The sequence below is a fragment of the Gopherus evgoodei genome, chromosome 2, assembly GCF_007399415.2.
Source record: "Gopherus evgoodei ecotype Sinaloan lineage chromosome 2, rGopEvg1_v1.p, whole genome shotgun sequence".
Taxonomy (NCBI): Eukaryota; Metazoa; Chordata; order Testudines; family Testudinidae; genus Gopherus; species Gopherus evgoodei.
The window spans coordinates 179,209,449-179,225,807 of NC_044323.1; the positions used below are offsets into that span (position 1 = coordinate 179,209,449).

Consider the following 16,359-nt stretch of genomic DNA (forward strand, 5'->3'; position numbering starts at 1 on the left):
TTACAGAATCAAAAGCTTCTACAGATTCAATGTAGCAGCCTTTACCTTTAGGGATATTATTGCGTGATGACCTGACTTCACCACAACTTTATTCTGAGCTACCACAGGGAGCATTTCATTTGTCACTTTTTCAGCATGGTAGAGGCAGCTCTAAGCTCTCTCCCTTCCAACAGTTGTGCTTCCTCCTGCCCTGTGGAGGATCTGCACATCCACCCACCCACATCCAGCAGGGGTACAAGTTGATTCTATTAATCCCAAAGAGCTTTTGTGTTTCCCTCAGCTGATATCCGCTCCCAGTACAACAGCACTAGAAATACTGGTCACCACAACAAAAATCCATATAGTATGCAGAGACCTAATTTTCAGTGGGAGGTGGATTTCTCCTGTTGTCTGCAGTGGATGATGATGAATAGTCACCAACTGAACTCCTGCAGTATACATTTTTTTCCCTTTCTGCACTGGGTGTTCTCCATGGATCAGACTTATTTCAGATCCTGAATCAAATGGGATTGTGGTTTGCTAGTCACTGATGTCTACTCCAGACACACAGTACCAGGTATCTGAGCAACTCTTCACATGGGCCATTCTAATTGTTGCTGATGGTGACTCTGCTGCATCAGCAACTTCTAGTTTCCCTAGTGTGGCTTCCTTCTGCTTGGGCAATTGCACCCCAGTGGCCTTTGTCTCTGTGCCATCTGCAAATGTCATCTGTCCTGGGACCCACTCAGGAAACAATCTTTCTCATCTGACTCATGAACCTCTCCAATTTTTTAGCCACTTACTCTTTGCAGAGCTATATCTGCTTTACCTCTTTGCAGAGCTATATCTGCTCTAAAGGAGTCACCCTGGGCCTGGGAATTAACAGCTGGTACCTTTAAGGAAACCTCAATTTCTACTTTACTTTTAAAACTCTGCCTATGCTATGTTCTATAAGTTTGTCCAGTCTGTTTTCCTCCTTCACCGGAAGGTTATGAAGGTCCCCTGTTCCACTATTTATAAACTGACTTTTCACATGGACTCTCTCATGGCTGGGCGTAGACCCCCTCGTTGCATTGCCAGTTCCTGATTTGGCACAGCACATTCTGCTTCACTCAAACCATCAGCAGAAAGCCCAATCAAACAATCTCTTTAATGCACACAAGTAACTCTGAAGGGGTCAGGGCTGGCTCCAGCTTTTTTTTTGCCCCAAGCAGTGAAGGAAAAAAAAAACAACCTGAATGACCTGCCGCCAAAGTGCCACCAAGGAAGAAACAGAGTGAAGGACCCACCATCAAATTGCTGCCAAAGGCTAAAGCAGAGCACTTGAGCTGCCACCGAAGTGCAGCTGAACACCTGGACGTGCCGCCCCAGGCACCTTCTTCCTTCACTGGTGCCTGAAGCCGGCCATGGTAGGGGTTCCCCTTCCTGACATATCCTGGCTTGCCATTCCTTCCGGGATTTCAAAAGGGCCAATTCCCCTCATAGCGGTCATATAAGTGTTTGCATAACTGTCTGCAATATCCATGATCCCCACTGAGAAGCTACTGGTAATAGGATTCGGCATTGCCATCTAAGAACATTGCTAGGTATTATGCTGCTTTCTAAGTGGTGCACTCATTTGCAGAGACCATCAGCTAAGCACTCAGATTCCAGTCTCATCTGCATGACATTTCTTCTCAGACAAAAGTGCTTTCACCATCTTGAAGCCACTGCTACCAGTTGTAGTACTTGCTTATGGAAACCAAAGGAATTACTGGGACACTGCAAGTAACAACTCCAGCACACACAGGCAGAACTAAACTTCCTTCTAGCTCCTCCAAACCAAGGGAACGTCTACACTGCAATTTGAGGTGTCACTGCAGCACATGTAGACATACCTGAGTTAGCTTTGATCTAGCTAGTTTGAGTAACAGTAGCAGTGAAGCCGTGACAGCATGGGCTGTACAAGCCCACCTGGGACCCTGGGTACATACTCAAGCATGTAATGAACAAGGTGGTTATCCACAGTCCTACCAGGTGTTCAAATTAGTCAGGGTCTAAGTGTTGCCTAGCCCCATCCCTAGGAAATGGACACAACTATTTTTTTTGGATGCATCCATTTTCAGAGAGATATGAACACAAATTTAAGCCTTTGCAGACCTAGCACAGTAATTAAATACTTTACAGATTACTTGTAAATGCCACATTCCACCAACCACCCTGACTGATATGTAAAGAGCATTAAAGTGGCACCACTTGGCCTGTTACTATGCCTCTTACTGTGGTTGTTGATAGTAATTATTTATAAGACATCACTGCAGTGACTTGCCTTGTCTGCATGTGAAAGCTGCCTCAATTTCTCTCACAGACATGTTAATTTAACCAAATCTCTGCCCCTGCCAGCATACTGTAGAAATTCAAAAGAATCAAACCTCCTAAGTAATCTTCTTCCCATCTCTCAAGGCCCCTTGCTGCAGAAAACACAGAGAAATTCCCCCCACTCTCTGCCAGAAGCTCTGGCCTTGAGCTCCCCAAGAAAGGCAGACAGGCCACTGTTGGAAGACAGGATATTGGGCTAGATGGACCATTGATCTGACCCAGTTTGGCCATTCTTATGTTCTTACATGAGCAGCTAGATGAATTCCCATTTACATCATCTTGCCCAAGGTGTCTCCCTCACTTGCTCCTCCTTTAAGATTCCCTAACCTGATCAACAATTCCACATAGTCCCTTCCAGACATTCCTTTTTGCCCCACTGTTCACAGAACCCCAATAGTCATGGTCACCACACAGCCTCCTTCCATGTTCCTCACTAGGGAACTTACAGTTCATAATTCCAGTTCCTGCAGTCATTCCACATGGGAGACACCACCACTACCACTGCTCACCACAGACGACCTCCTCACATGAGAAAAAAAGAATAAATGTATATCTCTGCCTCCTTTCCAGTACACCCTAATTCCCATGGTACCTCTGGCAATAGGGTTGCCATGTCTGACTCCAAGACTTAGGAAAAACAGCCACTACCTCCCGACCAGGGACCCTACAAGCCTGACCCTCCTCTTCCCCTCTCAGATGCCCTTCCAAGAAGCCTGACCTCCCTCAGCTCCCTTCATGGTGATGCAGGTGGGGGCAGTTCAAGGCCTCTTTGCCTTTTACCTTTCAATGGCCTCCTATGCCTCCCTGCAGGAGCCTCAGCCCTCAAGGGAGCCCCCCTACCATCCTCTTTCAGGAGCCTCTACCTCTCGCATCCCAGGCCCGCTTCTTTCCCCTCCTTGTTGGTGAGCCTCAGGTCCGTTCTCCTTCCCAATCCCCAGTGCCAAGAGGAGCCGCCACAGCTTCAGCAGGTTGAAGACCTGGCACACAGAGCAGGACCCAGGCGACAAGCTGGCCATGCACCACTCCCAACCATGCACTTGCCAGAAGTTACATGCTGCACAGCTGCCACTGCATGGGCACACTACAGTTTACAGAGAAAGCATTGGTGTCATAGGGGATAAAAAGGCACATTTCCAACAGCAAGGCACAACAAAATTGGCTGGACTGGTTAAAAACTAGCCAAGTGGCAACCTTATTGGGAACTATAACCCCCTTAGCTCTCAGCTGAAACAAGAATAGGACAGTGGTGTATATGCAGCTTGTCTTTAAGAGGCCAGCATGCCTTGTTACAAACACCAATCCCATACACAGTGGCTGCAATAACTTGAAACAGGCTGAGGAGCCACATGATGCTAGCCAAGGAGAGATGGGAACCGTGGGGGAGCACAGCTTTCTCAGCCAAGCCAGCAGGAGGAGGGGGACCTGCTATTTGAATCCATGACCACACAGCACAGAGGCCTTCTAAGTACAATTTAATGTATTTATTGTCTTTAATCTTCACAGCTCCACTGTGAAGTAGGGAAGTACTATTATCCAAATATTACAAATGGGGAATGGAAGCACAGAGAGAGACTAAGTGACTCACCCAAGCTCACACAGGATGTCTGGTAGAGCAGGGACTTGAATCTAGGTCTCCTAAGCTACTTCCCTAACCACTAGACCATCAGTTCTCTTTACTAATTTTTGAAATTATGCCCACTGCAACTGGTCAGAAAATGTGGCAAAGAAGGAGAAATGGATGTTGGGGAAAAAAAAAGATTCTCTAAAATTTGTTTCCATTTTTATCAGCTTTTTCCAGCCAGCTCTAGCAGCTACTTCAGTTGTTTTTAAAGAAAGACTCAATCTCTCCTCCTAATGCTTCTGTCCTGACCTGGAAGTGAAAGGCTCTTTGTCCCATCAGCAACATGCTGAACCACCTAGTATCTTTTCCACCCCGTTAAGACAAGCTGTGTGCCCACTATCATCTTAAGAATTCTACATATGATTTCGTATCATGTCTACATGAGTGTGAAATATTAGACTCATCCCTGATTTTCTCAGGTCCTTAGCCATTGTGAAACCAATGTAAATTGGCATCACTTCAGCAGTTGAAGATTTGACCCAGTGCCTCCAGGAACTGGAAGGATCCAAAATATGGTAGCATTCACAGTTTGCCACCATAGTATTAGACTACCAAGAAATGCGAGAGTGTGTATGTCTATCTGATTTTGATGGCAATAGTCTGACTGTAGGACTGAATGATGAAACAAAAATCAGAAAAACAGCATAAATGAGGATGTCTCACCCAAGAGAGGACACGTGAAAGCTTATGCTGTGGTCCAAAGTAATGGATTCCCTCACCCAATAGGCAGAAGTTTTATCAGCACTCCACTACAATTTCCTTCCCTCCAAGTGACAGCATCACATCTGAATCATAGCCATACTGCCATTGGCTCTGAAGTCATGTCTCCCTCAGGATATGTCTATACTAGAGCTGCAGGTGTAATTCTCAGCATGGGTAGACACACCCCTGGGATAAACGGTAGTCACAATGGTGTGAGAAGTGGGATGACCTAGCACCTGCATACAATCCTATCTGAAACCCTTGGTTCTTACTCAAGCAGTTAGCCCATACTGCTGCCCACAATGCCATGCAGGGTGACCAGATAGCTAGTGTAAAAAATCAGGACAGGGGTTGGGGGTAATAGGTGTCTATATAAGAAAAAGGCCCCAAAATTGGGACTGTCCCTATAAAATTGGGACATCTAGTCCCCTTAATGCCATGGCTACACTTCTGTTTTCATTTATATTACACTTCCAGCTCCAGTGTAGACATACCCTCAGCTATGGATTACAAGACACAGAGGAATATGAGCAATTCTCAGGTGCACTAGCCAGTTACATTAGCTGATCCCATATTTTCACATGGAGATTAGCCTTGGAAGAGGACATGACACTGACATCAATTTTTCCCCAGAGTCTCCCCTTTTTCCAATGGTCACCACATGCAGCTACCCTGAATCATTTTCCATGCTTAAATTCCCTCCATTCTTGCAGAGGAAGGGAACATGGAAACATTGGCAAGTAAGCCCTGATCAAGCAAAAGATTTAAGCATGTAAATATCCCCTTTTCTTTTCTGACATGACTGACATGCTCAACATTACTCAAATAATTAAGTACTTTGCTGGACTGAGACCATATTTTTATGTGCCTGTTTTACACCCTTTTCTTCCTCATTTCACACAGACATGCTTTTAAAAAAAAATCACATCAGGAAAATTGCATGATAATTGCAAAATGCTGCCATTTTAATGACATTTCTTATTATGCCAGATTTGGAGCTGCCTGCAATAATTTATGAATATTGTATCTTGACCAAGTTATTCTAATGTTTACTGTATGCATATATTGAGTTAATTAAATAGCAGGATTGTCAGAAAAGGAGCCTAGGAAAGGGGACATAGATACAGATCTATACTTTGCAGCAAACACCTAAGAGACGATGCATTTTGGAGCCCTGGCTCAGCCCCTTGCTGGGCCTGCCAGACAGATTTCCCCGCTGGGTCCCTTGTGAAGGTGTGTGTGCACATGTGCATGGTGGGGGATGGGGAAGGGGAAGTCAAAAGACTTAGGAAGGTTTAAAACGACACAAACTTCCTCAAGTAGAGACACAAGTTTTTGACGCAGGCCCCCTAGAGCCTTCTTTTAAGGGGCTGGAGGAATTTAGACAAAGCAGGCTCCTCTTGAGGAGGATGTATAAGAAAAACATGCATGTAAATCTTTTGTTGTTGGTGGTGGTGGTGGTTTCAATCTTTTGTGCTATGTTTTGTTCCTACTACAAACATTCAACAACATTTTGTTTTAAGAAGGCTATTTTGGGTCATTCTGTTCACAAGCCCCTAAAGGGAAGAACCATATGTACTGACTACAGTTGGACCCTCTGGGTAAACACGGTCAATATACACAGGGTACTGTACCCCAGGGACTGGTCTAAGAGTCAGAGAACAGCAGAATTTCACTCTGAGGTTATGTCTACACTACAGGATTATTCCGATTTTACAGAAACCAATTTTTGGAAGCAGATTGTATAAAGTCGAGGGCACGCGGCCACACTAAGCACATTAATTTGGTGGTGTGCGTCCATGTACCAAGGCTAGTGTCGACTTCCGGAGCATTACACTGTGGGTAGCTATCCCATAGCTATCCCATACTTCCCACAGTCTCCTTCGCCCATTGGACTTCTAGGTTGAGATCCCAATGCCTAATGGGGCCAAAAATTTGACGCGGGTGGTTATGGGTAAATGTCATCAGTCAATTCTCCCTCCGTGAAAGCAACGGCAGATAATCATTTCGCGCCCTTTTCACTGGATTGCCCGGGCAGACGCCATAGCACGGCAACCATGGAGCCCATTCAGTCTTTTTTCACTGTCACCTTATGTTTACTGGATGCTGCTGACAGACGCGGTACTGCAGTGCTACACAGCAGCATCCCCTTGCCTTTGCAAGTTAGCAAAAATGGTTACCAGCCATACTGTGCCGTCTGCTGCTGTCATGGGTGGTCCTGGCCAGCCTCGGTGGTGCTGGTTGGGGGCTCCTGGACAAAAATGGGAATGACTCCCCACATCATTCTCTTCTTTAAGTTTTGTCTAATGGAGAGTCAGTCTTGCCTAGAATATCAGGCAAGCCTACTAAAGAACCAGAGAGGAAAACTGCCACTCCGACTCAGAGCCCCAGACATCCCGCAGAAATAATGAGCTGCATGCCATTCTAGGGGGTGCCCCTGCAACAACCCCATCCTTTGCTTCCCTCCTCCCCCAACCCTCCTGGGCTACCATGGCAATTATCCCCCCATTTGTGTGATGAAGTAATAATGAATGCATGAATAAGAAACAACACTGACTATTGCCTCTGCAAGCAGAGATCAAAGTGGGGAGGGGAGGGCGGTTTTTTTACAGCAAAGTAGAATGAAACACCAGTCTGCACTTGCTCAGCCTATAGCTGAAAATGAGAATCTGTGATAAGCACTAGGATAGAAGCACAGGCAGGACTGAATCTCCATTTGTGTGTGGACCTTTGGTTGACACTGGTAAAATACAAAATGTCCCAGGATATGAATGTTGGGGGACAATTCTAAACGGCAGCTTAATTTTTTTATTTGCAGCAAAATGTAGCAGTCTAAGTATCTGATTGTGAGCCCTGGTAGCAAGCGGTAGGCTAGGGTAGGAGTGACCGCGTGGTGCTGCTGACTGGGAGAGCAGCCTGAGGCAGAAGATTCCAGCTGGCATGATATTCCAGGCAGGACTGAACCTCCATTAGACAAAACTTAAAGAATAGAATGACCTGGAGTCTTTCCCATTTTTGCCCAGGCGCCCCCGGCCGACGTCACCAAGGCCAGCCAGGAGCACCCACAGGATGATGATGATGGACACCAGTCATATTGCACTGTCTGCCATCCATGAGGCAAGGCAAGGGGATGCTGCTGCAGCACCGCGTCTGTGAGCAGCATCCAGTAGACATACGGTGACAGTGAAAAAAGGCAAGAAACGATTTTTTTCCCTTTGCTTTCACAGAGGCGATAGGGGGAGTGCCTGATGACATATACCCTGAACCACCCATGACAATGTTTTTGACCCTTTAGGCTTTGGGAGCTCAGCCCAGAATTTAAATGGTTTTTGGAGAGTGTGGGAACTGTGGGATAGCTACAGTTGTCAGTGGCCACTCCCTCCATGAGCGTCCATTTGATTCTTTGGTTTTCTGGTACGCTTGTCTCAGCTCCTTAAGTTTCACGCAGCACTTTGTTGAGTCCCTGTTGTGGCCTCTGTCCATCATAGCCTTGGAGATTTTTTCAAATGTTTTGGCATTTCGTCTTTTGGAATGCAGTTCTGCTAGAACAGATTCATCTCCCCATACAGAGATCAGATTCAGTATCTCCCGTATGGTCCATGCTGGAGCTCTTTTTTGATTCTGGTACTGCATGGTCACCTGTGCTGATCAGCGCTCCACACTGGGCAAACAGGAAATAAAATTCAAAAGTTCACGGGCTTTTCCTGTCTACCTGGCCAGTGCATCCGAATTCAGATTGCTGTCCAGAACGGTCACAATGGTGCACTGCGGGATAGCTCCCGGAGGCCAATACCGTCAAATTGCAGCCACACTAACCCTAATTCGAAATGGCAGTGCCGATAAGCGCTACTCCCCTCGTCAGGGAGGATTACAGAAATCGATTTTAAGAGCCCTTTATATTGAAGTAAAGGGCTTCGTTGTATGGACGGGTGCAGGGTTAAGTTGATTTAATGCTACTAAATTTGAGATAAACTCGTAGTGTAGACCAGACCTGGGAGAGGTGAAGGCAAGAGAAGGATATAGTCAGAGAAGCCAGAAAAGGGGTCAGAGATGCAGCTAGCCCTGTAACAAGACATTACTTTCTAACTCTGTTTATTGCCTTTGAGTTCATTACAATCCAGTAGATGTATTTATTTTATTACCTATTTTCATGTGATTAGTTTTGCCTTCTCTTCATTCAGTTTGTCACTTCTCCTGCCCCTGAACAACTCCACTTTCATAGTTAAACCAACTAAAACTCCATTTTAGGGTAGAGTTTTTATATATCTTATGCTGGCGCCAAATTCTGGCCACAACAGTCTGGTGCCACTACTACTGAAGTTAGTGGCAGTTGTATCTGCATTCCCAAGAGCAGAATTTGCCCTTTTGGGACTCAGTCCCATTCAGAAAAGTAATGGAGAATGTCTTCCCCATCCTAGGCAGGTAGAGGAATCTCTTGCAGTGGAAGGGGGAGCAGGATTCTAAGAGCCTATTCCAGAGATAAAAGCCCCTTGCACATTGTGGATCCCGGTTCTACAGGAGCTCCCTATGCATCCGTGTTCTGCAAGGATTTGGAGATGGGGTGGTGCAGGGTGGATAGGTTTGATTCTTTGCATACACAAAGGTTGTATCTCTCACACACCCCCAGACTTCCCCCCAGGAGATCTCACCCTCACCACCAATCTCTCCACAAGAATCACATTGCCTTCTTAACTCATATTTACACACATTATTCCCAGAGCAAAGTCCTGTAGATTTAAAATCCTATTTATCACACAAGGTGACTTCCACTAACTAACAATGAATTCTTGTTAAAAAACACAATCTTGGACCTCCTGCAGGACAGGAGGAATGATAAAGATGCAGGATTGTGCTGTGCTCTGTTTGTTGGTCTTTATACTTAGCAAGCATCACCGTGATACGGAGATTTCTTTAGACTTTGACCTTGATGTTGGGCGCTGTTGTAGCAGAAACATTTTCTGAGCACCTAAAGTTATAATGGGTCAGAACTTCAACTAGTGCATATTGGTGGGGTTCCGTTGATGTCATTTGAGTGACACCAATTTATACCAGCTGAGGATGTGACTATCATTTTAATTTCAACATTATTTCTTCTTTTGCTTTACTTCAGTACTTGCTGAGGGATTGCCTTTCTCACCTGTGTGGATTAAATCAAAAGCAAAGGTAAAGTCCTTTCTGAAATGGAGCTGCAACCATAAAACCTGACATAGGGGCAAATTTATTGCAATATGGAAACTTCTAGGGTTGGATGTGGCCCTGAGTTGTCGTCATGTTTATACAGCTGCACAGTGCTGCCTATTCAAAAGTGCAAAGATTCCATTCTTCCAAATTGCCTACCTTTTAGTTGGGCTCTTGGAATGAGCTCAGGGGAATTTGTTTTACCTGCTCCTGCCTAGTGAGATGACTTTCTGCTGTGAAATCAGCATATGCAGCTGTCTGGGTCATCTTTTGTAAGTCAGGAGAACATGTGTATTATGTCAACAGGATGTCATGATGGGCACCACTGAGGTTCACAACTGGTAACGCCTGCAGAGAGAGGAAAGCTGCATGTCAGGAAATGCTCAATAACTTTAAATAGAAGGATGTCAAAATACCACAGCTAGGCAATTTCATACAGAGACAGCTGCAATCTACTGATTGCTGAAACAGGCCTCTCATACGCTCCTCTTCAAGAATTATGGGGTATATTATGATTTTCTGCAGCAAAGAATGAGGGAACAAAGAAACACTCAAGAATAAGATGTGTAGGGGCAGATTCTAATCTCACTTGCACCAGTGTAAATAAGCACTTTCCCCAGTGAGTTCAATAGAATTCCTTTGGTTTAAAATTGGTGAAAGGATTAGAGCTGGTCAGGAATTTTTCAAACAAAACTTTTTTCATTTTTGGTCAGAAAATGTCAGTCAAAACCAAACCTTTTCTCAGAAATGTATTTGTTTTGCTTCTCACGTCTACAAGGAAATCTCTAGTTAAAACTAAACATGCCCCCCTCCAAGAGGTCCAGAGCCGGGTGCTTAGGGCACATTCCTGGGGGATGCAGATTCAAGTCCCCACTCTTCCTGATTCAGAGGAGGGACTTGCACACAGGTCTGCTACATCCCAGAGAAGCCCCCCAACCACCAGACTGTCAAGTCAGTTTCTCTTTCTGTCTCCAATGAATATTTGTTGATACAAAGTGGATCAGTTCCAAACAGAAGAGCTTATGAGACTGACCCTCTAGCCTGCTGATTAGGGTACTTCCTGTTTCAGAGGAGAGACTTGAATGAGCTGAAAACCCTAGCAATAGGACAATTGGCAGTTCTGGAGTGGTCTCTGCTTTTTCCAACCTCCCCCCCAAAAAAAGTCATTTTTGTGCCGATGAAGAACAAAAATAAATTCCAAAGCTCCAAATTTTTCAAAAAAATTGAATTCTTGTTTTCTGGTCAGCTCTAGCAATAGTAGTGAAGTCCCCTTTCTCCATTTATAACCTAGAATTAATAGACAAAATGTCAGATTCTCTACTACTTTGTCCCTTGTGCAGCCATTTACACCTGTGTGAAGTGGGTGTTAAATGCTGCAGAATCACAACAGCAGCATTTTACACCCTCTTTACACAGATGTAAACAACTGCACAAGGTGGAAAGTAGCACCGCAACAGCATTTGCATTTTTAAGCTTGGATGCCTAACTGTAGACACCTACATTTTAAAATTTTGGACAGTAATGCTTACCTAACTCACATCATTGATACGAAATTAGTTAGAATGTTCTACCTACTGTACAAGGTACAGTAACTAAGTGCCAAGTAATATTAAGTGAAATTTGTAAAAGATCAAGAGTATACAGTGAATTGCTTATTAGTTGAACTAGTTTATTTTATTCTATTTAAAACAAAGCTGTCATTTGTATAAAATAGGGACAGATTAGGAAGTTATCACTGCAGTTTGTGAGAGACTAAAAAATAAAAAGTGAATATACAAGGGGATGTGCTACTTACCATAAGACACTCCCTGTGCAGAATTTATGAACACTTAAGCAGGTCTGATTTTATAGCCAGCAGAGGGCAATGTTTTATCATAGAATATCAGGGCTGGAAGGGACCTCACGAGGTCATCAGTCTAACCCCCTGCTCAAAGCAGGACCAATCCCCAACTAAATCATCCCAGTCAGGGCTATGACAAGCCTGACCTTAAAAACCTCTAAGGAAGGAGATTCCACCACTTCCCTAGGTAACCCATTCCAGTGCTTCACGACTCTCCAAGTGAAAAAGTTTTTCTTAATATTCAACCTAAACCTCCTGCACTGCAACTTGAGACCATTACTCCTTGTTCTGTCATCAGGTACCACTGAGAACAATCTAGATCCATCCTCTCTGGAACCCCCTTTCAGGTGGTTGAATGCAGCTATCAAATCCCCGCTCATTCTTCTCTTCTGCAGACTAAACAATCCCAGTTCCCTCAGCCTCTCCTCATAAGTCATGTGCTCCAGCCCCCTAATCATTTTTATTGCCCTCCGCTGGACTCTTTCCAATTTTTCCAAATCCTTCTCGTAGTGTGGGGCCTAAAACTGGACACAGTACTCTAGATGAGGCCTCACCAATGTTGAATAGAGGGGAATAATCACGTCCCTTGATCTGCTCGCAATGCCCCTACTTATACAGCCCAAAATGCTGTTAGCCTTCTTGGCAAAAAGGGCACATTGTTGACTCATATCCAGCTTCTCATCCACTGTAACCCCTAGGTTCTTTTCTGCAGAACTACTTCCTAGCCATTCAGTCCGTAGTCTGTAACAGTGAATGGGATTCTTCCGTCCTAAGTGCAGGACTCTGCACTTGTCCTTGTTGATACTCATCAGATTTCTTTTGGCCCAGTCCTCTAATTTGTCTAGGTCCCTCTGTATCCTATCCCTACCCTTCAGAGTATCTATATAGCTATATGTACTCATGTGTCAGTTTATTTTACCGAGATGAATGTGCAGGCATAGAGAGCCAAATCCTCAGCTGATGCAAACTGATGTTGAAGGAGGTATGTACACCAGCTGGAACTTTAGTCCAGAGGCTTCATAGCAGTCATCTTCCTCTGAGTCATTTGTTTCACATGCTGAAAGGATGTATACCTGTTGCACATTAGGTAAGAATCAAGGGGACTTGAACCAGGGTCTGCAAAACATCAGCAGGAAACCAACAGTCCCCACTGCTACCAGCCATAACATGACTGTACTCTATGACCCACAATCTACAGAGGTTGTACACCATGGGATGCTCTGCTTTGAATGATCTGATTAACAGTTGTTTTAGTAATTCCTGATTAGCTCCTTGGTCCTACATAAGCCCCTGGGGTGTATCAGGAAGTGTCCAGTAACAATATGGATTCCTAGCTAGCTGCCATGATGGTCCTGCTTCTGAACTCCTGCTATCGATATGTCTCTGATACCCTGTTGACCCCTGGAACTGCAACATGGTATTGGCCCTTGGCCTGTTTCCTGACTATCTCTGACCATCATCTTTACTCTCAGCTGATACTACCTCTGACCCCTGGTTTCACTTCAGTTCCTGGCTTCCATGCTCCTGCCTGTAGTCCTGCCTGCCTTAGCCCAGGATCCTGACATGCTAACACCAGTACTGATAAGTACTTAGCAATTTTCAGTCCAGGGAGGAGTATATGTCATTATAAAACATGAGAGGTATGTTCAGGGAAGACACACACAGGGCTCAGGAGGACAGTCCCAGCCCTTGCATTCATTGAGCAAAAAGATATTACCAGGCTGAAGCCTACAGTGGTGTGAATCTCCCCAGAGGGAATATAGGAGTGTGAGAGTATGATCCTGCCTCTCTGCCTCCTCCACACACTTCAAACTGGCACAGAGGAGAGTAGACTGCACGGAGGGTGCTGCAGTGCCTGTGCTCTCAGGCATTGGTCCAGGTTCTCAACAGCCTTACCCCTGTTACAGTCATTAATGCCTATGCAAACTGTGACACCTAAATCCATAGGTTAGGCAATTACAGAACTGGCCTGAATTTCAGATGTGCTGAACACTCACAGCACCCACTGATGTCAGTTGAAATATACATTTTAAAGCCATTATGCAGGCAAGAGTCCCATTTGAGTTATTATATCATATTGGGGGGGGGGAAGCTTTGCCTATTTATCTCATAAACAATTTGGAGAAAGGGGTAAACAGTGAGGTGGCAAAGTTTGCAGACGATACAAAACTGCTCAAGATAATTAAGACCAAAGCAGACTGTGAAGAATTTCAAAAAAATCTCACAAAACTAAGTGATTTGCCATTTTGTTGTGGCCAATGAAATTTAATGTGGATAAACGTAAAGTGATGCACATGGGAAAAAATAACCCCAACTATACATACAATATGATGGTGGCTAATTTAGCTATAACGAGACAGGAAAAAGATCTTGGAGTCATCGTGAATAGTTCTCTGAAGATGTCCACGCAGTGCGCAGAGGCAGTCAAAAAATCAAACAGGATGTTAGGAATCATTAAAAAGGAGATAGAGAATAAGACTGAGAATATATTATTGCCCTTATATAAATCGATGGTACGTCCACATCTCGAATACTGTGTACAGATATGGTCGGCTCATCTCAAAAAAGATAGTCTAGCACTAGAAAAGGTTCAGAAAAGGGCAACTAAAATGATTAGGGGGTTGGAGACGGTCCCCTATGAGGAAAGATTAAAGAGGCTAGGACTCTCCAGCTCAAAAAAGAGGAGACTAAGGGGGGATATGATAGAGGTATATAAAATCATGAGTGATGTGGAGAAAGTGGATAAGGAAAAGTTTTTTACATATTCCCATAATACAAGGATTAGGGGTCACCAAATGAAATTAATAGACAGCAGGTTTAAAACAAATAAAAGGAAGTTCTTCACACAGCGCAACGTCAACTTGTGGAACCCCTTTCCTGAGGAGGTTGTGAAGGCTAGGACTATAATAGTGTTTAAAAGAGAACTGAATATTCATGGTGGTTAAGTCCATAAATGGCTATTAGCCAGGATGGGTAAGGAATGGTGTCCCTAGTCTCTGTTTGTCAGAGGATGGCAGGAGAGAGATTACTTGATCATTGCCTGTTAGGTTCACTCCCTCTGGAGCACCTGGCATTGGCCACTGTCAGTAGACAGGATACGTGGCTAGATGGACCTTTGGTCTGACCCGGTACGGCCATTCTTATGTTTAAAGGCAGCCCTTTGTGCTAAAGGTTTCACAGACAGGAAATTCGCTTATGATACTAATCCTGATAAAACTAAGGAGCTATTTCCATTTACAAATGGATTGCTTTTCTTTTAAGATTATGTCACTTGTTCTCAAACTACCGAGAATGCTGAAAGGAAGTGAACATATCCTCAAAGCCAAAACAAATGTTTTACTAGAACAATTTGTAATTTAATAGGTAAACACATTGAAAAACAGTTTCACATCTGTGCCTAAGGTGTGAGTTTGCTTTGAGAAGTGACTTCATAAAAATGGCATCTTTTTACTTAAATAGACATCCTATTCCAATTGTAGACCATGGGTGAAAACCTGACCCCACTGAAAGCAATTGGAGTTTTACCACTGACTTCAGGGGGCGAGGATTTCGCACCTAGAGTCACATCTCATTATTTTGGTGACAACAATAAGTTTTTTCATGTTCGCTCAACAGAGCCAACACAACTATATGAGAATTAGATGGATTCAGTTCTGGATTACACATTGGCCACAGAACTGGTAACTAAATTCTAATTGCTGAATCTTTATTGCTAGTGATGAATTAACCGTGAAAGGATGGAGCTTGACTTTCTGAATGCATCTTTCTATTTGTTAGTTGACTAAATCTGATTTGTAATCATTGTGACAATTATGGAGAAGTTCCAAGATGATATTTTTTTACCAAGTCACTTTTCAGAGCAGAACCACACTTTAAATATTTGTTGGACACAAGAGACATCAAATCCAGACAGGTCATTAGCAAGTGTAAACTTTTGTATTCCACTGATATTAAGGGCTTGTCTACACTAGTCTGGCACCTTTCCCAGCATACTTTTCTGTACCCTCAAATTCCCATAGGAATTACAACCCCCAGAATGCCTTGGTTCTGGGTAGAAACAATAACAAGGCAGTGCTGGACGTGCAGCTTGTCCTTAAGAGGGGAACATGCCTTGTCACAAACACCAGCACCACTCACACTGGTTACCACATGTTGAAAGAGAGTGTGGAGCTCTCACCACACCAGTCAAAGAGAAATGAGAACTGTAGGAGACCACTGTTTACTCAGGGCTTGGCTACACTGGAGAGTTGCAGCGCTGGTGGTAGGTTTACAGCGCTGCAACTTAGTAACTGTCCACACCTGCAAGGCACATCCAGCGCTGCAACTCCCTGGCTGGAGCGCTGGCTGTACACCTGGTCTGCTTGGGGTGTTACGATTGCAGCGCTGGTGATGCAGCGCTGCTCATCAAGTGTGGCCACCAAAAGTGCTGTTATTGGCCTCCAGGATATTAGGAGGTATCCCAGAATTCCTGTCCACAACAAACTGGAAGAATAGCTAAACTCCGAGCTCCCCGGAGCTACTTATCTAAAAAACAAACACAGCTGCTCTTTGCTCCAGCGAGCCAGGAGCGGAAGCAGGGGAATTGCTTCGGAATGTTCACAGCTGTTTGCTTGAGGAGAGAGGGGAGTCCATGTTGAGCAGCTGCTTATGTGGTCTGAAGGCTATTTAGGAGTGCATAATT

The 16,359-nt window shown here is 44.4% G+C and overlaps 2 protein-coding genes across 2 annotated transcripts in view; one reads left to right on the forward strand and one right to left on the reverse strand.

Annotated features, from left to right (window-relative positions):
• Window positions 1-10,158, reverse strand: part of TFAP2A (transcription factor AP-2 alpha) — a 75,437-nt gene extending 65,279 nt beyond the window's left edge. The window contains exon 1 of the mRNA XM_030552382.1: window positions 10,043-10,158. Within this exon, the coding sequence (XP_030408242.1) occupies window positions 10,043-10,105 (63 nt within the window). The 5' untranslated portion in view covers window positions 10,106-10,158. The remainder of the gene's footprint in view (window positions 1-10,042) is intronic.
• The window catches only part of GCNT2 (glucosaminyl (N-acetyl) transferase 2 (I blood group)), a 71,902-nt gene that overhangs the window by 8,166 nt on the left and 47,377 nt on the right, over window positions 1-16,359 (forward strand). The gene's annotated exons all lie outside the window — the stretch shown is intronic.